The sequence below is a fragment of the Nicrophorus vespilloides genome, unplaced genomic scaffold (genome assembly GCF_001412225.1).
Source record: "Nicrophorus vespilloides isolate i.1.1-1 unplaced genomic scaffold, Nicve_v1.0, whole genome shotgun sequence".
In the NCBI taxonomy this organism is placed as follows: domain Eukaryota; kingdom Metazoa; phylum Arthropoda; class Insecta; order Coleoptera; family Silphidae; genus Nicrophorus; species Nicrophorus vespilloides.
The window spans coordinates 270,265-295,653 of NW_017100087.1; the positions used below are offsets into that span (position 1 = coordinate 270,265).

The 25,389-nt window shown below is 33.0% G+C and overlaps 9 protein-coding genes across 14 annotated transcripts; 5 read left to right on the forward strand and 4 right to left on the reverse strand.

Annotated features, from left to right (window-relative positions):
- Positions 1-37: 37 nt before the first annotated feature.
- Positions 38-2,251, forward strand: LOC108567342 (bifunctional lysine-specific demethylase and histidyl-hydroxylase NO66). Its single transcript, XM_017927752.1, has 4 exons — positions 38-1,088; positions 1,145-1,408; positions 1,475-1,732; positions 1,794-2,251. Exons 1-4 carry the CDS (start codon positions 199-201, stop codon positions 2,140-2,142), a joined length of 1,761 nt encoding a protein of 586 aa, XP_017783241.1. The 5' UTR covers positions 38-198; the 3' UTR covers positions 2,143-2,251.
- Positions 2,252-2,503: 252 nt separating this feature from the next.
- Positions 2,504-4,435, forward strand: LOC108567268 (clathrin light chain). Of its 4 annotated transcripts, XM_017927627.1 has the most exons (8): positions 2,504-2,745; positions 3,031-3,141; positions 3,285-3,323; positions 3,413-3,448; positions 3,519-3,617; positions 3,671-3,782; positions 3,866-3,877; positions 3,963-4,435. In XM_017927627.1, the coding sequence occupies exons 1-8, from the start codon at positions 2,607-2,609 to the stop codon at positions 4,141-4,143; spliced, it is 729 nt and encodes a 242-aa protein (XP_017783116.1). In that variant the 5' UTR covers positions 2,504-2,606; the 3' UTR covers positions 4,144-4,435. The 4 variants fall into 4 exon arrangements, with proteins under 4 accessions (XP_017783116.1, XP_017783118.1, XP_017783119.1 ...); XM_017927629.1 differs by lacking the exon at positions 3,285-3,323; XM_017927628.1 differs by lacking the exon at positions 3,866-3,877 and having other exon boundaries at positions 2,509-2,745.
- Positions 4,436-4,580: 145 nt separating this feature from the next.
- Positions 4,581-6,158, reverse strand: LOC108567312 (protein AMN1 homolog). Its single transcript, XM_017927693.1, has 6 exons — positions 5,928-6,158; positions 5,565-5,863; positions 5,289-5,503; positions 4,809-4,968; positions 4,682-4,751; positions 4,581-4,626 (listed from the first exon to the last, which is right to left on the reverse strand). The coding sequence occupies exons 1-6, from the start codon at positions 5,975-5,977 to the stop codon at positions 4,623-4,625; spliced, it is 798 nt and encodes a 265-aa protein (XP_017783182.1). The 5' UTR covers positions 5,978-6,158; the 3' UTR covers positions 4,581-4,622.
- On the forward strand, positions 5,186-7,414 carry LOC108567313 (mitochondrial import inner membrane translocase subunit Tim8). Of its 2 annotated transcripts, XM_017927696.1 has the most exons (3): positions 5,186-5,231; positions 6,872-7,044; positions 7,105-7,414. In XM_017927696.1, the coding sequence occupies exons 2-3, from the start codon at positions 6,940-6,942 to the stop codon at positions 7,270-7,272; spliced, it is 273 nt and encodes a 90-aa protein (XP_017783185.1). In that variant the 5' UTR covers positions 5,186-5,231; positions 6,872-6,939; the 3' UTR covers positions 7,273-7,414. The 2 variants fall into 2 exon arrangements, with proteins under 2 accessions (XP_017783185.1, XP_017783184.1); XM_017927695.1 differs by lacking the exon at positions 5,186-5,231 and having other exon boundaries at positions 6,855-7,044.
- On the reverse strand, positions 7,302-8,657 carry LOC108567310 (trypsin-3-like). Of its 2 annotated transcripts, none has more exons than XM_017927691.1 (2): positions 8,440-8,657; positions 7,302-8,370 (listed from the first exon to the last, which is right to left on the reverse strand). In XM_017927691.1, the coding sequence occupies exons 1-2, from the start codon at positions 8,649-8,651 to the stop codon at positions 7,491-7,493; spliced, it is 1,092 nt and encodes a 363-aa protein (XP_017783180.1). In that variant the 5' UTR covers positions 8,652-8,657; the 3' UTR covers positions 7,302-7,490. The 2 variants fall into 2 exon arrangements, with proteins under 2 accessions (XP_017783180.1, XP_017783179.1); XM_017927690.1 differs by having other exon boundaries at positions 7,302-8,388.
- A 9-nt stretch (positions 8,658-8,666) lies between these two features.
- Positions 8,667-10,616, reverse strand: LOC108567309 (nitrilase homolog 1). Its single transcript, XM_017927689.1, has 7 exons — positions 10,337-10,616; positions 10,100-10,267; positions 9,849-10,037; positions 9,583-9,795; positions 9,220-9,529; positions 8,976-9,151; positions 8,667-8,919 (listed from the first exon to the last, which is right to left on the reverse strand). The coding sequence occupies exons 1-7, from the start codon at positions 10,544-10,546 to the stop codon at positions 8,758-8,760; spliced, it is 1,428 nt and encodes a 475-aa protein (XP_017783178.1). The 5' UTR covers positions 10,547-10,616; the 3' UTR covers positions 8,667-8,757.
- Positions 10,617-10,928: 312 nt separating this feature from the next.
- LOC108567311 (tryptase beta-2-like) lies at positions 10,929-12,362 on the forward strand. Its single transcript, XM_017927692.1, has 3 exons — positions 10,929-11,107; positions 11,176-11,450; positions 11,509-12,362. Exons 1-3 carry the CDS (start codon positions 10,962-10,964, stop codon positions 12,030-12,032), a joined length of 945 nt encoding a protein of 314 aa, XP_017783181.1. The 5' UTR covers positions 10,929-10,961; the 3' UTR covers positions 12,033-12,362.
- Positions 12,363-12,918: 556 nt separating this feature from the next.
- LOC108567314 (rho GTPase-activating protein 26) lies at positions 12,919-24,068 on the reverse strand. Its single transcript, XM_017927697.1, has 14 exons — positions 23,589-24,068; positions 17,484-17,641; positions 16,818-16,988; positions 16,005-16,347; positions 15,843-15,943; positions 15,606-15,785; positions 15,209-15,548; positions 15,034-15,139; positions 14,599-14,974; positions 14,278-14,533; positions 14,060-14,207; positions 13,901-13,972; positions 13,477-13,556; positions 12,919-13,422 (listed from the first exon to the last, which is right to left on the reverse strand). Exons 1-14 carry the CDS (start codon positions 23,770-23,772, stop codon positions 13,331-13,333), a joined length of 2,607 nt encoding a protein of 868 aa, XP_017783186.1. The 5' UTR covers positions 23,773-24,068; the 3' UTR covers positions 12,919-13,330.
- Positions 24,069-24,485: 417 nt separating this feature from the next.
- LOC108567286 (protein lin-52 homolog) lies at positions 24,486-25,350 on the forward strand. The gene is made up of 4 exons (XM_017927654.1): positions 24,486-24,520; positions 24,746-24,847; positions 24,904-25,005; positions 25,062-25,350. Exons 1-4 carry the CDS (start codon positions 24,487-24,489, stop codon positions 25,208-25,210), a joined length of 387 nt encoding a protein of 128 aa, XP_017783143.1. The 5' UTR covers position 24,486; the 3' UTR covers positions 25,211-25,350.
- Positions 25,351-25,389: the final 39 nt, after the last annotated feature.

Sequence of the window (25,389 nt, forward strand, 5' to 3'; positions counted from 1 at the left end):
AAAAGCAAACAATGTAAACATATTGCCAATTGATGTATATATGTTTGCATAACACCCAGTCTTTGTATAGACAGAATTTTAACCTGACTTTTTCGACCATTTTCCACTAGTCCGCATTTTACATGTGTAGTGGTTAGTGATAACATAACCTCAATTGGTTGTTGTGAAGCAAAATTTGTTCAGTTTTAAGTAAGAACAATGAAGGTAGAAGATTTGGCCCAGGTTTCCGCGTTTGCGAAATATAAAGAGAATGGATCGAAAAATAAGTCCCAGAAGGTATCAAATGCAGGCATTGTGAAGAAGAGCAAGAAACAATTAAAAAAGCAACAGCTTAAAAAGGCCCTTCAGCAAAAGAAAAATAAGGATATTGCAGAAAAGGAACCTAAGGTGCAAGTGACACCAAAGAATTCATCATCTAAAGAGGTCAAGCAAAACAAAAAATCAAAGAAGAAACCAGTTAAGCAAATAATTGAAGTTGAAGATAGTGATGATGAAGAAATTCCACAATTGATTGAGCCTTTCATTGAGGTGGAAGAGGCAACTCCTGAAACTGATTTATCAGGATTCTTGAAACAAACACCTAATATTAGTTTTCCAAAGAAAACTGAAACCTTATTGAAATGGTTATTACATCCTATCCTACCAAAGGATTTCTTTGAAGATTATTGGGAGGAGAGTCCTTTGTACATTAAGCATAATAATGAAAAATATTTTTCTCAAATATTAACTTCATCAGATATTGATTTAATGCTTCGAGAACATCCTCTGTATTTCAGCAGAAATGTGGATATGGTTATTTACAAGGATGGTTCAAGAATCACAGAAAATCCAGTCGGAAGAGCCAGAGCTAGTATTGTGTGGGATGCATATGCAGCTGGATATTCAATACGTATTTTAAATCCACAAACATACAATATAAAAGTACAATTGTTGCTTTCTACACTACAAGAATATTTTGGAACTATGGTTGGAGCAAATGTCTATTTAACACCAGCTGGTTCTCAAGGATTTGCTCCCCATTATGATGATATTGAAGCATTTGTCATTCAACTTGAAGGAAGGAAACATTGGAAATTATATAAACCTGTGTAAGTTCAATATAAATTACAATTAAGAATTCATTTTAATGTCTAGTTCATTTTAGCAATGATGATAGTAATCTAGCAAGATTTTCAAGCAATGATTTTAAAAGGGAAGAATTGGGTGAACCTTTAATTGAAGTCACTCTAAATGCTGGAGATTTATTATATTTCCCACGTGGTGTTGTGCACGAAGCTAAAACAGATGATGAAATGCATTCATTACACGTTACGTTGTCCACTTATCAACGTACAGCTTACGCCGATTTGTTGGAGGAATTATTACCACAAGCATTGCAAAGAGCTGCTGCAAACAACATAGAATATAGGTATGAACATACTTTGTATTAATTAGTACATTAAATACATTAACATACTTTATACCGAAATTACAGAAAGGGCTTGCCTATTGGTTACCTAAAGCACATGGGAGCGTTCAACAGCGACAACTCAGAAGTACGGCAGCAAATTGAAAAGAATGTTTGCAAGCTAATCAAAATGCTGCCAACATATGCATGCACCCCCACTGCAGTAGACAAGTTGGGACGCAAATTTATGCATGATGCTGTTCCACCAGTTCTCGATTTACAAGAAAAGGAATGCAGTTCAATGTACGACGGAGACAAATTATATAAAGGAAGATTGGTTGAAAGGTATTTCATTAAAACAACAGAATATAACGCAGATAATAACTTTATGTATAAACCATTTCAGAGCTGAAATTACTCCGGACACTGAGATTCGTATATTACGGTACTATGCAGTTAGATTGGTAGTCGAAAATCAAGAAGTGAACTTGTATTATTGCACCGAGAATTCCAAAGTATATCACGAGGAAGAACAACAGTATATAACCATTGATGCGGATATGATTCCAATTGTAGTGGATCTAATTAAAAGTTACCCGAAATTCTTGCCCGTGGAAAACTTACCATGCGACGATATGGAAAAGAAGATGAGTTTCATTACAACTTTGTGGGATTATGGTATTATTGTAACTAATGAGAGGCTTGAAATTAATGAAGACGATGACATCACTGATACCGATTCCAGTGACGATTAAGTTATGTGTTTATTCGTGACTGTTATTGTGATTTTTATTATTTCAAACGCATAATCTCGTGTAATGCATGTAGTAGGTCTTGAAATATATATACATATGTATATAAATCAATGACTTCAAATAATAATCGTGAATCTATGTGAATGAATATATTTGTTTCTTATTTTTAGAATCAATAACAGTGTTTATTATATCTTCTTGAAGATTAACCAATTATACTATAAGATACATTTTATTATACGGTTTTATTTACCATATTTCTGTTTTGTTTAGAATTTAATATTTTGTTTGTATTTAAATAAAATATTAAGTAATATTATTTTTTCGTGTTAAATTTCTCGCAGTTGGTAAATTAATCAATATTCAGCTGGTTGTCAACTGCTGTCAAAACCGGTGGTGCTGTCAGTTTTGCTGTCTGTTATATGCGCTATTTGTTGTATTAACTTGGCACAATTTAGATTACAATGGCGGATTTCGGAGATAATTTTGATCAAAGCGAAATTGATCCCGCTGCCGAATTCTTGGCCCGCGAGCAGGCGGAATTAGGAGTAATCGACGATCTTAAACCAATTTCAACGCCAGCGGTACAAACTGTAAATGGTGGTGAGTAATGGTACAACTGTATATACATTACATATACGCCCCTCAATATATTTATTTCTATTGAATACATTGGTTGCATGTTAATTGATGGATGCGCCAATTGGAAATTGGAATCTGTGTAAATAAAATATAATATATATATGTGTGTATTAATTGAGGAATCAATGTATGAAATGCAGCATGGAATTTTGCAAACAATATGTATATGTTTCACTGTACATATTTTTTATTATTATTTTATTTTATGTCTGTCTTATTATTAAGTTTTCGCTTTGAACTTGATAGATGGTGCTCCTCTTGATGTTCATAAAGAGAATTCTGGCTCAAGCTTTGAAATGATTGATGAGTTGGAACAAGAGGGCTTAGATGCTCCCCCAAAGCAAGAAACCAATTCCGGTACGTCTGCTTAGTATTAATTGGGATATAGGAAAAAAAAATATAATCAACCACTCATTTCTCACTCTATCCTCTACTGTGCCTATCCTTGCATGTAAATATTAAGTATCTGTATAATAACAAATATTTTCTTTTGTCTGTAGAGCTAAACTATTTTGATACAATGCATGAAAATGTTCAAGGTAAGATTTGTAATAAGTGTAGATAAGTTTCATTTTATCATTCCTGTATTCTTGAGCATGACCTTAATTACTTTTTGTTATTTCTGTAGATCCTTATTCATATGAAAATGATTTTGGACGTGAAGGTAAATTAATAGCTCTTGTACATGATATATACTTGTCGAATCAAGCAATTCAAATCGTCATTTATTTTAGTGTCTCCATCGCCGCCTTTATATAGGCAGGAAGTTCGCGAGGAGCCGGAAAAAATTAAGAAATGGAGAGAGGATCAGATCCAACGTCTCGAGGAAAAAGGTACTTTATTTCAATTATAAAACTGCAATGTCAACTTTATCCATATTTTATAGATATAGAAGAGGAGAAGAAAAGATTGGAATGGAGAGAGATTGCTAAAAAGGAATTGGAAGATTGGTATAAGAACCATGAAGAAACAATAGCCAAGACTAAAGCAGCAAACAGGTAAGATATATTAAATAAAATCTATTTCTCTTTGCTTTTGTAAATTGCTTTAATACTGTTCAATGTTTACATGCTTAACATAGGGATGCTGCAAAGTAAGTTTCATAAATGTCATTCTTTTGCTAGGAATGAGTTGACTTAATAGACTTTATAGTGAGTATTTTTTTGTTTATCTTTTAGGAATGCCGAGAAACAATTCGTAGCCGACGACAAAGAAATTGAGCCAGGAACTGAATGGGAAAGAATTGCCAAGTTGTGCGATTTCAATCCGAAAGCCAAGCAGGGCAGTAAAGATGTGTCTCGTATGCGTTCACTTATCTTACAAATGAAACAATCCCCGCTTCCTGTAAATAGCGCCTGAAGCACTAAACAGGATTAAACAATACAATTATATAAATCTAGAATTATGTTAAAAAAAAATATATTTAATACTTTACGACTTATTTTCGTATATTAATCTCTGATTTTTGCGATATGATGAATTCATTACATTATTTATATTTGTTTTATTAGCCAAATTGTTTCCGTACGTTTTTGTTTGCATTACATTAACATTCCCTTATATACAAAAGTGTTTCCAATAATTAAAATGTTGATCAATGTTACAGCAAATTAGAAATAATAAAAAAAACAGGCCGCAGTTGGTACTAATATATGGGTCTTAATTATTATTAATATTGCTTCAACGTCCTTCTTTGAGAAATAACGTATTAATTGAATTAAACAAAAACTCATTAAATGAATATAATAAATTAAATATATATATATAAATAAACAATCCTTCTATAAAACTAATTTGTTGGGTGCCCATTAGAAAAAATTAAAAACATAGTGATTTGTTCACCTGAAATTTAAAGAAAATTATATAAATTTTTATATAAAAAAATATATTGTATTACCATTCAATAGTCCAATTAATTTGCCTCAACTTCTGTAATTTTCCCTCCAGCAAGCTAAAGCAATTCACATCTGCAAAGAAGAAATAATTAATAATCATCAACTTTAACAAAATCATACCTATCATACTTTTGCAGTTGTAAACATCGAAAATTTTCAAGTTTGGACAATTCAATCCAATAAGACTGAACATATTTTCCGTCAAATTTGGACATTTAGATAAACGTATTTCTGTCAGATGTACACCACTTGGTCCATGTACTAAATGGTCAATTCCTTTATCAGATATCTAAAAACAATAATTTAAATTAATAAACCAAAATATAACATACAAATAGATAAGAAATTTGAAAAAAGTTACATTAGCTAAATTATTTCCTGCTATACGAGAGGATTTAATACAGACAATTGACTAATTCTATTAGTAAAGATAAAGTCATTCAAAAATTACGTGCATTAAGTTGGCAACATTATACACCCCAAAAGGCCGATAAGATTCGGTTATTCTTTGAGGTTACGTAGTACTGTTTCATGTTCGTTGAATATTAAAAGGTTTGAAGTAAATATTATTATTCTATTTAAATTAATTAGTAGATAGTAAAATAATACCTGCGTTTGTGAGCATGTCAAATATAATAAGTTTTCCAAACGTGCTATACCAATGATTGATTCATCTGTAATTTTTGTACAACCCCCAATGTCCAAGCCTGTTAATAATTTGCAATTATCTGCTACACACTGCAAAACATCGTCATCTACAGATTCGCATTTTGACAATGTCAATAATTTAACATATTTTAATTGAGGTATGAACTTTAGTAAGCCTATAATAATAAAAAAAATTATATGCATTGTTCTAATTGGAATATTAAGTATATTACTTACCATTCTTGGACAATGATTTCTCATCTACATTTTTTATTGACACTGCATCTAACTTCTTGCATGGCTGCAATATTTCCAATATCTCATCATTAACAGCACATGCCGTTAAATCTAATTTCCTAGCATCCTTATGGATCAACCGTCTCAGCATTTGTGGGAAATCAATGTTGTTCCATAAAAACTTTGCTTTTGTAAACTTGTGCAACAAATCGTTTTTGATGTTGGCTGGCAATATCGACAGCAGTTCCAATTCATCTGTGTTAAACTTTGCCATATTCTTAAACACACTTTCTGTGCTTCTGTAAAGTGGAAAAATATATGAATGGCATTTAATACCTATTTGACCTACATAGAAATACTCACAGATATAACAAGGAATTCATAGGTGACAGTATAGTTTTCTGGGCAAACATTTTACTAGGAATGAATTTCCGCTCTCGTAGCCCAATGTCACCCTTCAATTACCCCTTGTTTTATCGATATTCAATGGGCAGGTGGTCTCGACGCAATTTGTAAACAAACAAATCATGACCTTTTGTTTACATCGCGTAATCAATAATGCGCGGTTGCCATATCCTGTTATTACGTGGGTGTAACCAGGTGTTACTGCTACTTACTATTTCGCTCATATTGCTTGCTGTTAATATATTTGTTATATGATTTATTTATAACTTAGGTATTATGTAAACAGAATTAGCTGATTATAGATTTATTAATAGTGCTCATAATCGTAAAATAAAATTGTTTCAAATATTAGCGCGTTTTGATACATTTCCTTTTACTTTGCAACGCTGCCAAACAGTATTAAAGATAGTTCAAGGTAAAAGTATATTTTTATGCATATTTTGTAATTCCACCTTGCTTCTGAATATATTATTTAATTAATTCTCATAAGAATATAAGAAATACATATTTGAGAATTTCAAGTCACAAACATTGAATGGTTTTGAAATGAGAAAATTATTAATAAATTATCTTGAAGATAAAAGTAAATGCATATTTCTTGTTATTTCTAATATGTTCTGAAAGTAATAGAATATTTGAATATTTTTGTTCTTGTACAACTTGTGCAAATAATAAATTTGTTTTATACTGTTGTATTTCTTTAAATTTATGGTAATAAAGCATCAAATTGTGTCATTTCGTTTGAAGAAATATGTTTTAAGTCCAATTCAAATGTTAACGAAATCTAATCAATTACTAATTGTGTGCTATGCAACCAATATTACATTTAAAGGATTTAAATCATAGTTGGTAATTCTGAGCTGTATATTTTAACCATTAACTAAATTGACAGTTTGTTTCAGCCAATTTCAGATTCTTAAATTTTCAAGAAGCACGTTGGTTTACATAATTCTCAATAAAAAATAATACAATGACTGATTTTGGAGATAGCTTCGGAACCGGCGATAAAGCTGGAGACAAGGAATTGCAAGAGTTCTTAATGGTTGAAAAGCAAAAGGCACAATTCAATGCACAAGTAAGTAAGGTTATATTTTGCAGAGTATAGTGTACTAATGCAATGTTGCGTTCGCCGTAGATCCATGAATTCAACGATTTCTGCTGGGAGAAATGCGTAGACAAGGCTGGAAGCAAATTGGATGGACGCACTGAAACATGTTTGACGAATTGCGTTGATAGATTCATTGATGTGTCCCTGCTTATAACAAATAGATTTGCACAATTACTGCAAAAGAATGCAAATTGAACTATGTAAAATTTAATTAGTTTATGGTATATTTAGGAATTGTTTATTAAATTGTCCTTACTACAATATCACAGTTGTAATGAATAGATGATGTTGTAATCAGGTGTGAGAATGAAATAGACTTTATTACATTTGTTTCTAATGGGATGTGTTTTAATATACAAATGCAACAATCCTTTAATTTGTTTTTTGCTTTTTTTAAATTAATATAGAAGAAGCTACTCAGATATTTTATAAATTTGAGTGTCGAAGTTGTAATAATTCAACTCTTCATCAATCCAGTCGGTAAATAGGGCTACGTTGACGTAAACGCCGGGTGTATTTTGTATGCCACAAGTTAAACCCCAGGAAACGATACCAGTTTGTTCGTATCTGTCGAAATCGTCATTCACTGGACATATCAACGGACTACCGCCATCTCCCTTGCACGTGTCTTTATGCATTTCACCCCCTGCGCAAATAAAACTTGAGTGAAGATTGAAGCTAGCCCCTAGTCGGGCTCGCCGTAGACTGTGCAAGCAATTTTCTATTGGCATTATTGGTAAGTCGACTTTCTTCAACGTTGATTGGTATGTCCCCACTGTATGCGAATTTTTGCCCCACCCACTAGCAGTGCACCGCCTCCTGGTCTTCATTCTTTTTGCATAAGGTGGTAGACATACTACGCCCACGTTCTCTGTGAGCTTGAGTGGGTTGTCCAAAATTAGTATTGCTATATCATTTCGCAAGGAGGACGGATCATAGTGAGGATGAATGATTATCCTTTTAGTGAATCGGTCTTGATGTGGAATCGGCTCATTGTTGCTGGCCCAGTTCCATTCGCCTGCACGAACCTTAAACTTACCCAGATTCGAAACACAGTGTGCCGCCGTTATGGCGACTTGCGGATGAATTAAGGATGCACCACAAACATAAGCCCTATTTTGTAGTAAACCAAGCATCCACGGGAATTCAGCAAACTCCGCCACGCTTCCACCACCTTCAAGTATCCTAAACTTTGGACTGGCATATTTCAATCCGTTATTCAATCGGCCGCATTCTACTTTACAACACACGTCGAAATCACCAGTACAACTAGCGGATAGATCTGTTTCCTTTCTATTATCCCGAAAAACACTATAAATATCAATTCAAAATTATTATATTACCAATTTCAGAAGCCATTACCGTATATCTAATATATCCGATCCATCCTCCTCCACCAAACCGCTAAAGTCTTCTTTACATTGCCAATATGGAACGCACATACAATTATTGTAATTTTTCACTTCAACAAAACTATCCGAGAATGTCGTCGTCTGTAGGAAACTCGAATAAGAATCACAACATTTCGCGAAATATTGAGTCGTAAATAGAATGAATAATCTCCAAATAAACATATTTCGTCTGTCAAATTAACTGAAATAAAAATATTTATTTATTCTCTTTTTTAAGCATTTAAATATATCTATGAATTTGCATTGTGAATTTAGCAACAAAGAAATTTCAAAAATAGTTTCTCAACATGAATGCTTCCTCGGACATTTCGTCGTTGCTTCTTAATGGATTCGGATTATCATCTCGATCATGTTTAGCCAATTCAGAGTATATATCATCGTTTCTCTCAAAGTCGTTCGCTTTTCTAGGCAATATATGGCAATGAACTTGCTGTAATGAAATATAAGAATTACATATTGCATATGTTAGATTATGTTCTTAATTACCGGCACCGTTTGTCCAGCATGCTTTCCATCCTGTATGCATATTGTAGATGAGTCCGTGGATTGTACCCGTTCCATGACTTTCTGAACCCTAACAACAACATCAAAGAAATCCGCTAACTCTTCGGAATTTAAATCCTCTAAACGATTGGCACTTCGTAAGCTAGTAATCAGAACATCTGGAAAATTAAATAGAGAAATATACTTCTTGAAAGGAACATTGTTTCGTCAATTAAATTAAGGATACGTCCTGGAACCACACAACGTATATTGGTAAAAGCGTACACATACTTTGAACGCAGAAAAACCGTTGATGATGGTATTACAACTTTACCAAACATGTAATTATTATCATCCAACGAATTTTTCGGCTGATGGTTTAATTGTAAAGTGTAAACATCGTCGCGTCTATGTTGAAACACTGGCATTTGTTTTCGTACTTTTTGCAAATACTTTAGATCGATCTCAGCAAAAGCCAAACTCTCGTCTTCGCTTTTACCACAGTTTTCACTAAAAGGTCGACATTCAGCAACAATTTTACCCCAGGGATCAAATATCTAAAATAATTCAAATGAACTTATTCTATTAAAACACAATACTTGGTGCATACAATTGAATGGCCATGCGAAGTCCGTTTACTGTTGTGTATTCCAAATTGGGCAGCTGCTACAACATAGCATTGGTTTTCAATTGCCCTTGCTTTGAGCAAAGTAGACCAATGCGCTTTCCCTGTACTTGTAGTAAAAGCTGAAGGAAATGTCAAAATATCAGCACCCATTTTTCTTAAATGAGTACTTAGTTCTGGGAAACGCATATCATAGCACTAAATACATGAAGTCAATATTTTGAAATAAAATTTCTATTTGATATACATACAATTGATAATCCAATCAAACCAGCAGGCGTTTTTACAGGGGCCTGTATAATATCTCCACCATTAACATATTTGGATTCTTGTAAATTTATACCTTCATCAGGAAGTGATACATTGAACAAATGTAGTTTCCTATATACAGAGCAAATCTCTCCATTATTATCAATCAGAACATGGCTATTGTTTAGCTTCTACAATTACACATATGAATAAATGTTTTTTTTTTATAAATCGGATCTACAATCAGACATACATCATTTTCACTTTTTTCATGAAAACCACCAATAGATATCCAGATATCTTTCTCTTTAGCTAGACTTCTGTAACTAGTCATTAAAGGTCCATCCAAGGTTTCTGCAAATTCCACAGATTTTGTAGACGTAGATGCCACATAGTCTGTACATTCTGGAAAGAATGCAATCTGAGGGTACAGAATTTACAAGTTAGTATGATGCATATGCAAACAATGTCCAATTATGTAATTGATTACCTTGGCATTGTTATCAGCTGCTTTTGTTAAGAGGTTTTTTAAGCTCTCAAAATTTTTATTCTTGTCCTCGGTTGATGTCAATTGACAAACCGCGATTTTTGTGGTCTCCTCTGAGGACATGCTTCTTGACAAATGCCTCCAATTTGAAATAAAATTTAATAGTAACGGTTTGTTGGTTACCTTGGATATAATTAAGTGTCGCGCCAGCATTTAATTATCAATTCTGCAAACATATAAATAAGCTGAATATCATAGATGTTTAGCATACTAACTGCTATGTGCTAATTTAGTTGCATAGCCTCTATAATTCTAAGATTTGGATTAATTTGAATTCAACTTGTTATATCATTTAATTTAAATTACATTCATAAATATGTTTTTTTAATAAATTTTTATTATTGAAAACCAAATTTCCTTTTTAATTGAAGAATAATCTTATCTCACAAAAAATAGGTATGAAATACACAATAAAAATTGTCTACAATTTCATATTTAGATTATTAAGAGGTATACTGTATATACTTACTCTATTTACTTTATATTTCTGTTTTTTATTATAATACGAAGATTTTTTTTACATGACTATAGAAAAATTTATAACTTAGATTCATGTGCATGTTTTAAAATGTTCTGCTTTGCAGTAATTTTGTTATACTTGATTGGCTTTTCAAAAAGCGAAATTCTTCAAAATTGCACATGTTTACCATATTATCAATGTTCGGACGATACAGGCAATGTGGTGATGGACGGAAACGGACTAATCGATGTAAGGTAAAAAAGTGAAATATACTGTGTATGATACAATCATTGTAACTTGTTTCATATTCTCTACATTCTAGAGGATATAAAACTAGTAATTGTACTGGCTATTTCGATGTATGCTGTGACATTGCAAATGGACTGGTAACAACAGAGACATCGCAATTGGAAAGAAAAGGTTGCGGATATCACAACATGGAATCGGATTCGCAGTGGTCGGGTATCCTGCTGAATCACGAAATACCAGACCACGAAGGAATTTACAAATGCGGTGTCTCGTTAATTCATCCTCAAGTCGCTTTAACAGCTGCACATTGCTTACAATCGCCAAATAAATATTGGAGTATTAACATAGGTAAATAGGAATATGAAGCAAATGATTTTTTTTTAAATGTTTTGGTTTCTTCTTGTAGCTGATACATACAGACAAATTGTAAGTGTCGTTGTGCATCCGTATTATAATTCTGGAACGTTGCAAAATGATTTGGTTCTGCTATTCCTAAAGACTCCTTACAATCATGCCGAAATCGTGTGCATTCCGCCTCCGGGTACAATTCTGGATGGTTCTCATTGTTCGGCCATTACAAAAGATTTTAGCAAGATCAAAATAATTCAGTTGCCGATAGTCGGGAGGGCGAAATGCCAGAATTTATTGCGGGAAACCCGTCTAGGACCGTATTTTCAACTTCACTCAAGTTTTTTGTGTGCCGGAGGCGAAGATTTCCTAGACGTCTGTGAAGGAGATGGGGGGAGTCCTTTGATTTGTCCGATTCCTGCTCAAACGGACCGTTTCCATCAAGTGGGGATCGTGTCATGGGGAATCGGATGCGGGGAGAACAACACGCCAGGGGTTTACGTGGATCTATCAAAGTTCAGAGACTGGATCGACGAGGAAATGATTCGCAAAAACTTCAACATCAACACTTATAGATATTAAGAGATAATAACAATATATATTATTTATTTTGTTTTATACAATAATCAAAATTAAATACAACAATTAAGCATTCTTTTACCATAAAGACAAATAAATATATATCTTCTTAAATGCTTTTTGGTGTTTCCAATTTCTAAAATTAATTCACTTCTTCTCTAAATATAATATAATAAATATCTGATTTCGCTTCTTTATTTATTATTTTTTTCTTATTGAATCTGATATGAATTTTGTATGGGACACATAAAATGGATATGTTTCATCAGAGGGCCACCATCTAAAAAAGACGCTCGAGGGATAGAAGTCTTCTTAAATTAATTTGATTTCTTTTCGTGTCTTAGGAATGTACAATATATTCTCGGCCAATTCCCTGGAGCATCATCGTCAAGAAATTCTTATATAAAATAAATGCATAAACCATATAACAAATTTTGTAGATTGAACAGCAACAATAAAAAGAATTTGTGCCAGTCTGTAGTAACTATCACAGAACGTGTACAAAATAATAAGATAAATGCTACGGCGACAAATACATACAATAAAAAAATACAACAGACTAGTTAAATAATTATAAACAAAAACATTTTTTTTTTCTTTCAATAATAAATTTGATAACCCTTAGCGAATATAATAAAATGCAAAATATAATGTTATTCTAGGAGGGTACATGGACTTGGGGGAGAGGAAACATCAATGTATCAATCTCAATCCTAGGACCATTAAAGCAAAACATAATTATTTTTTCGCATTGGAGTTCTACAGTTAAGATTGATAAATATTCTGGACGTTAAACAGCTTTCGCCCAGAACGTAATTTACTTCTTTAATATATTACTCTTACATCCTATGTACATTAAAAATATATTCATATATGAAAAAATCAACAAAATAAAATAAACTCTCTTACGTCTCTTCCATTTTAAATATTTACAGTGAAATATATAATATTAATTTTAGCTGGTGTTACTCTTTGCGTATTTAGTCTAATTACTCGTTCATATTATTATCAAACCACTCAAAACTAATCAATTTGAACTGCTCTCACAATAATAAATTCCAAAATCTATATATAATCCATCAAGTTTTGTACTTTTCGCATTTTGGCGACATAATCACAGATTAGGTTGAGTGGTTCGGTATATATGCTCTCATTATCTTCTTCTTCTTCTTTTTTACATCCTATACATATTGGAAATCAAAACTTGCTCACCCTAATTGGTGGTGATGGTTATTAAAGTGGAGGGCTTTGGTGAAACCTTGGCGCAGTGTACTTGATAATTTTGAGAAGGAGCCACCCTGTCAGGGTAGCACTTCCACATAGTTTTCAGGTATCAAACCTGTTTTACCATTCAACGTCCCTTCCAACCATCCAGGTTCCTGCGACGATTTTACTGTAAAATTCAACGCTTTAATTGGATCTCTTGACATTAAAATGAATATATTACCGTTGGTGATTATTTGATTAGGCTCAAAAGATAGCTCTCCGTCATTTTCTCCCAAACAAGCATATAGTGTACGTACTCGTCTGAAATTAAATATAAATAATCCTTCGATCCCACAACACAATTATTACGAAAGCTAATTATTTATTATCATTACTTATGATACCGCTGAATGCCATAGCAATTTATTGTTCTTTAGCGCAATTTATATTCAACATTGTGTTATTGCAACAATTGCTGATAGTTTATTGTTTCAATTCATTGCCACTGGAGTTATTTTTACTTTCTCTTGATGATATTGGGTCGACTACGACAACTACGTATTTACAGAGAATGATGAATGATATATTATGTTAAACACATTAAATTTAATTGTTAATAAATATTAATATCGGAAATTTCTATTTCTTAACTTAGAAAACCTCACCTGAGTTTAGTAGGACTTGATCTACCACTTGAAGAAGAGCAAGCAGAATTTCGGTGCAAATACTCTAAATTCCTTTTATTTTATTAGAAAAGTTAGTATGTTAGTACAGGTCGCAGGGTGTTAGTTTATAATTAAATAAGTTTAGGTATTGAAACTTACACTGCTCTTTGATGTCTGTAAACTTTCGGATAAGACATGCCGATATTGCTTCGATTGCTTTTTTCCGGAGCTACGTGATTTAAATACGAATTACCTCCGTCACGCGAATTAGATGATATAGATTCATTGGAACTACTCGTACTATTCTCTGAAATCACGATTAAAGACCATTTCAGTTATATATGAAAAAAAAAAGAATAAATAAATCGCAATAGTACCTAATTTTCCATAAGCTCTAAAATTGGACGGACTGTAATTTTGAAGTGTTGGCAAATTGCTTTCAGATTGTGACGCATTATTATATCTCTGTAATGCGGCCTTATGATGGTGCATTGGAATACCACCGTTCGGCATTTCCGGCGATTTGTATAAAGATGATCTGCCGTTAGGGGATGTACCGCTCTCGTGAACATTATATAAACTTGATGTTATGCTCCCGCTGGCCCCGCCTACTGGGATCTGGTCATAACAGTTCTTAATTCAAGACACAAAATTATACACATTCTGAAGTTTAAAAAAAACAAAATATTTATACTCACCGAAGTAATTCCTTGCTGGGAATTCCTGCCGCTGTAAATTTTTCCATTATTAGTATACTCCGAGACGTCAGTATATGGATGATAGTTAAATCTCGAAGCAGTCGGATAATCAACATGCAGCTGCGACGAAGGGCGCATTATGACGTCATCTACATTGTCTTCGACTGCAGAAATTGCATTTGCTGTACCCGGGACGGGCGGTTCGCTATTGAAAATTCTATTATAGTTTTCAATTAATATTTCTACGACAATATTATAGAATTTTAAATCCACTATCGATGCAACAGTTTCCTCTTCCGGTCGCAGCAGTGTAGGACCAAAGCATACACCCAAATTACTTACAGTCATCAAGTTTTTATCACTTTTCGCGGCAACACTAAAAATAAATTTATTTACTCATTCAATTTCCAGATTAGAACCGTAAATAACACTCACTTGACTAAATGCTTCATAAGTATTTTCAAGACCTCAAAATTATTCGATGGTATGCGGTATATTAATGTGTGGACGTCATTTATGCGAGTTTGTCTGGAGTCATTTTCTAAATTAAAATAATAAAACTGTTAGTGAACAATTTGCCTCGCGATGATTTCATGTTTTCTGCACTTACTGACAGCTGCTATAAAGCCATTGTGATATCTGTGTGTCATTAATGGTTCCGGTAGATTTCGTAAGTAGTTTTTCAGGGCGCTCGTTATGGTTTTCGTTTCCCATTCTTGGGGATCGTCGAGTTGGGTGAGCTTGTCGCTTTTTCTGCGATCCAAGCCCATGTTCAGCAACTTCGTCACTTTAGATGTGACGCCGACGACCCTGTAAATGCCTTGCTCTTCCAGACCGCGACTTTCTAACACTTCTATGCATTTATTGACGAATTTTATGCCGAGCTCGTCGAGAATACGCTCCTCGGAATTATGCAATTTGTTGACATTTGTGTTCGGAGTTGTGTACGTCTGCAATGCACATCGCCGTTCGATTCGATGCTAATTAAAACTAATCGGAATACTTACGGGTTCTTTTCCGTCCATGATATCCATCCATGCTTTTCTATCCAGTTCATTGAGAGCCTGGAATGTATACAGATTTCCGGGTTTAGAATCGACTTGCAAATCGAAACAGAAACGCTTATCTATTGAATCTGACATTCGCCTTGTGCATGACGATAATACCATAATTTCCGGTTGAGGAATCTGAGCGGGTTCATAAAATAATTAACAGTTCAAACATATCTCAAGTTGCGCACTAACCGTTTTATTGGTGAGTTGATTGTAAGGAATCATCGAGAACTCTTTAGAATCCTTATCGTAAGTGCAATAGTGCTTAGTCCAAGACGTATGACCAAAGGTCTCTAAAAACAAAACAAAGCATGAATAACCACAATAGCGAAACTAAGACGGTCATCGATTTACTTTTTTCTAACAAAAATAAATATCCTTCTTTTCGGCCTTTGGTGTTTCTAACTGGGTCTTGCTGCTTTTGAATCTCCGCCATGCGTTTTCTTAGCTTGGAACTGTAATCTTCAAAATTGTCTCTGGTCTTTTGTATTCGCAATTGCAGGTCCTTCTTAAAGGGATTAAAGTCTTTGGCCACCTCGTAGCCTTGGTGGTAGAACGTTAACCAGCCAATCATAAAACCAAGTAGAGTTTCGACGAACTCGAATTTCTTTCTTTCGTGCACTTCCTGGATTAGGTACACATAATCCATGCTCGCATTGTAGAAGTGACGCTCCGCCATCCCCAGGTAAGCGTCAACCTAATAATCATCACAATGTTATATTTGGATGTATTATCTTGAAAGGAAATTGTTATTATACACTCGTAAATATGTTTTGACACAATTTCTAGAGGTACACAGACGGCGCATGAGCTTGCCCAGAAATTTTGAATCGATAAAACGGCGGCGTTCTCTACAAATCACGCGCGCGCGTTACAAAACTTGAAAACATTATAAATTAACACTTCCTCACTAATATCTTTTGTAATTCAATAATTCAATTAGCGTCAATAAACCCCCGTTAGCTGCCAGAAACTTTAGATTTCAAATGTCGACAAGATGAAAAATATATATATATATATAACATGGCATAATGTAAACGGAAACATCATGTGTTTTATTTAGGATTGTAAAGAACTTTAACCATATGTCTCGCAAGGGAGAGAAGGATGTTCGCCACATACAAGAGCGTGCATACGCACACATCGCTTGAAAATAGCATCTCTCACCTCTTTAATATCGTTTTGCTTTTTCGACGACAGATTCAGACATTTCTCCTGAGCTTGGCAGAATTTTGCGGTCTGCTTATCGAACCGCTTTTTCCCGGTTTTAACAGCCCCGATATGATGCTTCCTGAACATTTCCAAAGGATTTACGACTTGATTGTAGGCATTTTCCAGCTTAAAAAAAATACAAAATCATGAATACATTAATAACAATCATCTGATAAATTTGTTTACATTAAAATATTATCAGACACGTTTCGCTAGTTTATAAACCACGGTGAAAACAGATTAAATAGTATAAAGAAGCGCGTGAATCACAGGGTTTATAAATTTTGTTGAAACTGATAATGGGGCGTGAATAAATGGATAGGCAGCAATTGCATTTGCTTTCCTGGTCGAGAGAAATTTGTTGTTAGTTAGTTAGCATTACAGAACGGTTTTCGTGAATTGCATACGAAAATAAAGTATGTAGGTTGTGGCTTTTACGAAAACGGACGTAGAAATCAATTGTTTTTCGCAACAACATTCGAATATGCCACGGACAAAGAATAGTTTAAATAAAAAAATTATTAAAAAAATAAATTAAGAAACTCGACGTCCATAATGCACGCCAACAATTCATAAATTGTGAAAGTGCAGAGACGACCGTCCACAAAATGAGTCACTCACCATCCTATCGCGCTCGTCTTCGATGGAATTGATAAGGTTGCCGAACTCGTGCAGAGATTTGCAGATCACCATCTCGTCGTCCGTCTGTTTTCCGCCTATGCATTCGAACGTGAAGCTCTGCAGGCCCTTCGCGAAGGCCCTCTGACAGTTGCCTAAATCTGTAAAAAAAAATAAACACATAAAATGAAAATTTGCAGAGCATTTTTCATGTATTTGCAATTCATTTCCTCTCGATTCACGACCAATTGAACAGCGTAACGATTGATTCCAATATATCCTACTCTTCCATTATCTGTCGCTCTCTGTTGTTTTGTTTTTTTTATTATTATTATTATTTACGTTTAATGGTTCGCTATTTGAAGGTCGGTACGTGTATATAATAGGTTGAAACTCACGTCCCTGGTTTTGTTACATACACGGTTCGACTGCAATAACAAAACCAAATACAAATAAAATCATAAATAAAAGTATGGCCAGCATATTTTTTTCCATACTCCTTTTATCATGATCATCATGCAGTGCTATTCAAATGCATATATTTGTTCTTGGTAGTCTTCGTGTCTTGTGTATGAGAGTGTGTATGCTCTAACTGAAACATGACTCACTTATTATCTCTCACTTAGCCCCGATACCTTTGGTTCGGTTCGGAAACTCGATTCTTGTAGTGGCCTTCAGAATTTATGGCTTATGGAAAGAAAAACGGACGTATTTATAATAATAATATATTACAAACAGTTATACATATCTATATCTGACTGTATATATATAAACACAAACACACACGACAATCGAAAACAGGTGAATGTCGTCACCTGATAAAGGCGAAACAACTCGAAGCGTTCCAAAACACGATAAACCAAAGGAATTATCAAAAAAAATTATATTCCGTCTCTAAGGCGTCTTCGGCTAACTATTTATGTTGTGTCTACTTGCTTTCTAATTGATCCAACGCCAATCTCACTTTAATATCTTTCAATTCTTCTCACATTTAAATTACATACGTGTTTCTTTTATTTATATTCTTTCATATTTCACATCAATACAACTCACACGATTTACGTATTTACAGAAATTACTGATCAAAGATACAACTTAATAATACACTGAAATTAACAATAATTTCCTTTAAAGAAATGAGTATAACTTCTAATTACTTTCGTGGTTGATTGACTGATTACTAACGTAGATAATAAATATGCCTTATCTTAACTCGTGTCAATACTATTACATGCATTATTTGATTTAATATATGAAATAACATTAAATACTATCGTGCTTTCATTCTGTGGATCTTTATGTTTAAAGTAGACATTTAAATAAAACATATAACATATTTTTTAAATAATTTATTTTATATATAATCAAATAATATTATCACAAAACATGTATATATTGAAAGTTATAATTAACTGAATCGCTTAACATAGATTTAATCTAATTGATACATGTTTAGATAGTGTTCTGCAATATTTAGTAGTTATGTATCATTCCAACTATAAAACTTAAACGAATGTACATGTCATGTATTTCTAATGGATTTCCAAAGAATTGCATACAGAAAAGAAAATAACAAACAATGATTGATATTCGTGGTCAATTTGATTCGTCGCAGTACGTTCTCACGTCGTCACTTTCTACTTCTGACAGCTTTCAACATGTAGGCAGGCACATCCAATTTGTTAACAGACAGACACGATGGAATTGGTTTTGTCAATAGAATGTGACAGTCAACTAATTAATAATTTTAATTGTATATTTCATTAGACAAATGTCAAATCAACACTTAATTTACGATCAAGAAACAATCTTTATATAGTGATGATGATTATGATTCACATCCAAAAGTTTTTTAAATGACTATAATAAGAATACATTAGTAGTCTTTCCTTTTTAATGCATAATATATTTTTATAATAAAAGTTAATATTAAAATCATTAACAATAGCCTTGACTACGGTCTTTCCGCCAGAATTTTATTAGAAAATACTGATAACGAAGTTCCTTTGAAAACACTTCAAACTAAACAAATATATCATTATATTAGTTGAAGAATTCTTAGTCACTATTAGGAATGTAAGCATCGTTGCATCTTCAATAGAGTTGAAAGTTAAAACCAATAACTCAGCCACCGCACCATATTGAATGTAGTATTTGTGGGAGGTGGATATCATGCTATTAATTTACATGAAATCGGTGAAAAAAAATGTTAGTAATAGCATGAACAAATAAATAAATACTGCGAGACGGCGCTATAAGACAGTTAAGTGATCGTTAAAACTTTTTGAAGTGCTAATAAGCGCTTAAGGTCAATTGAATAACGTTTCTTTACGAAGCAATGAAAGTTTTAATAATCATAGAGTAAAGTAGGATCTGTTGGTCTTTAATCAAATAATAAATCACGAGGAAAATATGGGAGATTCGAAATCAATAGGCTGTGCCAAATCGAAAAAGTAGAAAATTAATTTTCTAATTAGATTGTATGTGTATGTTTGTTGGTGCAGTATGCTTTTACTTCGCTTTCCACTATCTCGATCATAAATCTATATAATGTGGCAGCTTCCATTGCATCGCAACGATTTATGATTTGAAAGGGTCAAGAGAGAAAAAAAGGGGCGACATTGAAAACACCCCTATCATTATCATCATCAACGCACGCAATGGCAAATTGACACAATTAAATTCGCATTCGTTTTCATTCCGGTTCGAGGTGAAAAGGCAGGTGCATTTAGCATTTAGAAATTGAAACGCCTGCAAAAAGTAAATTAATAATTACTTAATTGAACGGAAAACTAGTTTTTCGCCATCGCGCATTGCAATAATAAATCTATATAATCACACGCGGTTGCTTTCTTCACTGCAAATAGAAAGTTTTTATTTATTTATTTATTTATTCCTTCGTTCTTTCTACGTACATATTAAATAGAAAGAAAGACACAAAAACTCCCATAAGATTAAATTATATACATTTGAATAAACAAAAAAAAGCTGTTCGTTTGTGTGTGTCTGTGTTGCTGAGATAAATTAAAGCGGGTTATGCAATTGGCTTTTAAAGTAAAAGTGAAAGGTTTCGATATTTTCCACGTATATTGAAAACATCGTTCGAAATTTCGCGTCTGGGAGCAGCTCGAGCAGTTCTATAGCAATCTCACATCCAATTAACAAATTATATCGATAATATTTTAATAATTAATTTAAATGAATCAATTATGAATTTTGAGATAATCCGCTGTATGTGTGTTTTTTATCTTCGTGATTTGGAACAACAAAATGCACAAGGTTAGAGAACATGCGCCACACTTGCATCGGTTACAGTTTCGTATATCAGCACTCATTCTTGTGGCTGGTTATTTGCGTAATTACAATTAAAAAACAATCGCATTTCACTTCTGTCAGCGCGAAGGCGGCTATGCTTCAAACTCCTTTTTTTCCATTCCTTTCTTTTAATTTTTGTTTTGTTTGCTCGATTCCGATGCCGTGCTGCAACGGATGCAAATTGTTTTCGCTCGTACATCTAGGGGTTCCGGAATTTTGTGATTTACGTAGCTGCAAACTATTGATTGGCGTCGCGACGCCGGCTGCCGCCTCCGCAGCCAGCCAGTTCAACGACCCGCAGGCCCTCCAAATAAGCCCTTCAGTAATATTCTTTGGCCCAGCCAATGTAATTCGAGACAAAGGATTCGCTGTCTGCTGAAAGGATCATCGTGCAGTTGGATATTTTCAAGCGCTGCTATGTTTGTAGCAGTCATTACATTCTAGAACTACTAGTGGTCTGTAGTTCACTTGAAACTAATAATTATATTTATTCAAAAAATCCTAGTTATCTATGATAACAACATTATTAATCTAGTAGATTTAATACCCATATCTGGATAAAAATCTGCACTAAAAGATAATGGTGCGTGTACAATATTCCTAACACATGTGAACTGGATTCGTTGAATTGTTAAGATGTTTGACATCCTATTCTTATGCATATAATAAATACCACACATACTCATAGTTGCTTATTTCGCGATTTACAGCTAGAACTTAGTGGAAACTTACTGTGTTTCATTGAAAATCAATATAAAATATATAAAATTAAGCTTTATAATAAAGAAATAATTGAAAAGTATCACACAAATATTAATAATAATATAAACACATATTTAATTGTAACTACGAATAGCAAAAGTACTTCAAATAAAAAAAAGATCTAGAGTCCACACATGAAATTAAGAAAGTTAACAAAGCAACGACAATGACACAGACTCTCCGAAGATTCAGTGGAACTCTCTCATTCACTCACGTGAGTGAGTGCTTTTATTGTGTGTACTCGGTAAATAATTAGGCCACGGAATAGTATAAAAAAAAGATCGTAGATCAATTTCCTACGTGCGGAGGAGATCAAGTGTTAGACACCATGGTGATTCATAAGGAAATCTTGCACCGTAGTAAGTTTATTATTATAAACGCAACATAAATTTTATTAAAAATTGCTGCTCGGTGCGCAATATAAAATGTTACACTAACAAACTTATAATTTATTGCACAGAAAAAAAATGTGTGCTTCATATCGACGATGTAAACAATTTATTATTTTAATGGGCGTAGAAAAATAAATACGTTGTTTTTCTTTTGCATTTCTAAATTCATAATATGAATTTTCCACTAACCTATTTATTTTGTTTCCGCTTCAAAAATATATAGACTGCTTTGCTGTATAACAAAATATTCCTAGATCTTATGAATATTACGAGTATAACAGAAAGAAATTATGGTTTTAGTTTCTTTTCTCAGGAAATTAACTTACCTGATTTTGAATGTCAATGTTCTTGACTTCAAAGTGAAGATATGCGCATATGTTTAAGATGATGCTTCAGATAACAGTTATTTCTCCGAAACTGTTGCGAGGAACTAATATCATATGTAACTTCATTAGTTGCTTCAGATTCATAATTTTCATTACTAAGTGATAATTAAATTTTAGGTACCAATTTTATACTTCAAAATATATACAATCGTTTACATATGTTCATGTATAATGTATGAACGATGACTAAAAAAAACAATATCTATCAATTTTAAAAATTAGTATACAAACTCCACAAAACAACAATAAATATATATGGATAATCAACAGCAGATATTAGAATTTTAAGGATTAGAAATATGCGATTAAAGACGTACATATATATAATAGTAGTAAATAATTACTCATAATATCCTCTCAACTAAATGTCCAATCATATGTGAATCTACACTATATGATAAAACCTCATGAATGTCTCATGCATTGATAACACAAAATATAAAATCATATCAGTAGTTGCTAATTGCTTTCAAACGTGCGTTTGCACAGTTTAATTCTGCTAAATTATATTCAATTTAGATTGTAAAAAAAATGATTATGTGGGATGTATAATTTAAATAACTTTTTTTAGAAAACCGTACTATAATTTCCATTCCTTGACAGTTACAGTTACCTTTCAATGAATCAAATATAAAATATCCACATAGCTGAAATAAACAACAGAAAATGTCATTGAATTAAAATACACATGTTCTTACAAGATTATACAAAACGATGTTGGAATAGTAATTATTCAGTACAATTTCGTCTATTTTAGAATGGGATAATTGAATACATGAATACAATTACTTTTAAAACAACAGAAATGAAAGTATTGATAAGGAGTTAAAGGTCAAAGGGTCTGGTGACCTTCTGTTGTGTATAAGAATATAGTATTCTTAAATATATAGAACTAATTGAGCGAGTAAAATGAACGGTAATTTTATTAATACATGTTAAATAACCTTTAATAGACAGATCAAGTGGATTTTAATATTCATATAAAATGAAAGTAAATGCAGCAACACCAACACCATACAAATATGGTATACTAAACTGTATTTCAATAATTAAAACAAGATAATCGAACATTATTATGAAGAATTCGAATCTTATCAGACAGTAATTGGAATCAACTAGTTAAGTGTCAATGGTTTGTCATCTGTTTGAAAACAAAAACAAAATTTAAATGGAACTAGCCTGAAGCGAGAAGATTGAAGAACAAAAAAAAAATACTGAGCAGGAAGCGAGAATGAAAAGAGCTCGAAACTTACGTTTAGCCGCTGTTAATAGATCTTTCACCTCTTTGATGAGCCTCTTGATCTGTTGATTGGTGTACTCCAATTCCTTCTCGTGCTTGTGCAGATTGTCGCGAAACGTTGGACTGTCCCCGATGCACTCGGTGAATTCCAATGGCGGCAATCCTACACCCATTTTCATAGCACACTTTACACTCATCTAATTGTAATATATTTGTTCTAAACAACAAACAAACACGTCTGGTAAACAGAGGGCAAACAAAATGAGAAGACTGACAAAAACTTTAATTCTACCAGTAAAAATGTGCGAACGAGGTACTGTCCCACTTTCATTTAATCACACACGTAACTGTTTACATTGTCATGCATTTGATTTGTTCTTCAATGGGTTTATTGTATCGACCGGCAGTTCTTTATTTTACAAAAAAACTTCAAAAATAAACAAACAGGAGCTTGAAATTGAGTACACCTCTCTCCACAGCGTTTCAAACTCGACTGATTGGGATTGGGAGGATTGGTTTCGGGATGCCGCTATGATGCAACCTGTTGCTTCAACCATTTACTCCATCTACTAAACAACGCGCACATTAAACCAGTCCATAAACGTGATATGTTTATTTTCAAAAGTTCAAATGAAAACAATCAATTTGTATATAGTCCTAAGTAAATATTGGCTATTTATGACTTCAAAACATAAACGTAAATTAAATCCATCTGTTCTTCATTCTTTAAATAGGCAACCATAGGTTCATATAGATCCAACTTATCTATGTACAATTCGAACTGAATACAAAACATTTTTTGCCATCAGATTGTTGATTTTTTAAATTGAGATCTAGATTAAATCAAGAATCTATATCCAAAAATAGTATCTTTAACTATGCTATCGTATTAAGTTGGCAGTACCAGAAAGATGGAGTCCGAGAAACCCGGGAGCGTTCAACAAGGTAAAACTATTTTTAATTATTTTAACAACTTATAAGCTTTTCACGGTACAATTAGCGTATAATAAAATTCTATACTTAATCTACTTTAAATCTGTTAGAAGCTTTTTTAATTTGCTATTTGTAAAATATTATAAATCTTCATTTAACTGTTGAACAGTTTGTGTGTAGGTTAAGTTATATTTTGAGCTGTCAAATGTAAAACGAAATCTTGGTTTGTTTATCCAGGGAGTTCTGAGGACGATCAACACAGTTTTGACGAGTTTGAGCAAAGTTTAATAAGCATGGAGAATATCGACAGGACGTCGCCCGAACTCTGGCCGGAAAAATGTAAGTGCTGAAGTATTTTATTGTGAATTAAATTACCTATTAAAAAAACTAAACAGTTCCAGGCCTTACTGATTTTATAAGCAGCTATGCCAATTTGAATACAACCAAGTTGCCTTACAATAAAAAGTTCAATCATGAAGACCAGACATATATGAACCGTAAATATAGAAAACACAATATTCTTATCAATTGTAAAACTGTTAATTTTATCTAGAATTATCAACTCTGTCTACATCATCACTTGTATCCAAAGTCAAGGAACTACATGATATAACATACCAATTGGGCTTAGAAGAATCAAAAGAAATGACCCGTGGGAAGTACCTAAATATATTCAACAGGAAGATACGCAAGGAAAAGTGATGAAAGGAATAGGAACTGTTAAGTATTTTATGAGTACATTTGTTTTTAATTTAGACAGTTCTTTTGTTATACTATTGTTTACTGCTGGAATTATTATATATTGTTTAATTAAGATGTGGTCATAAATTAAGTATAATTTATTAATGTGGACACTTTATTATAACATTCAAACATAAAGT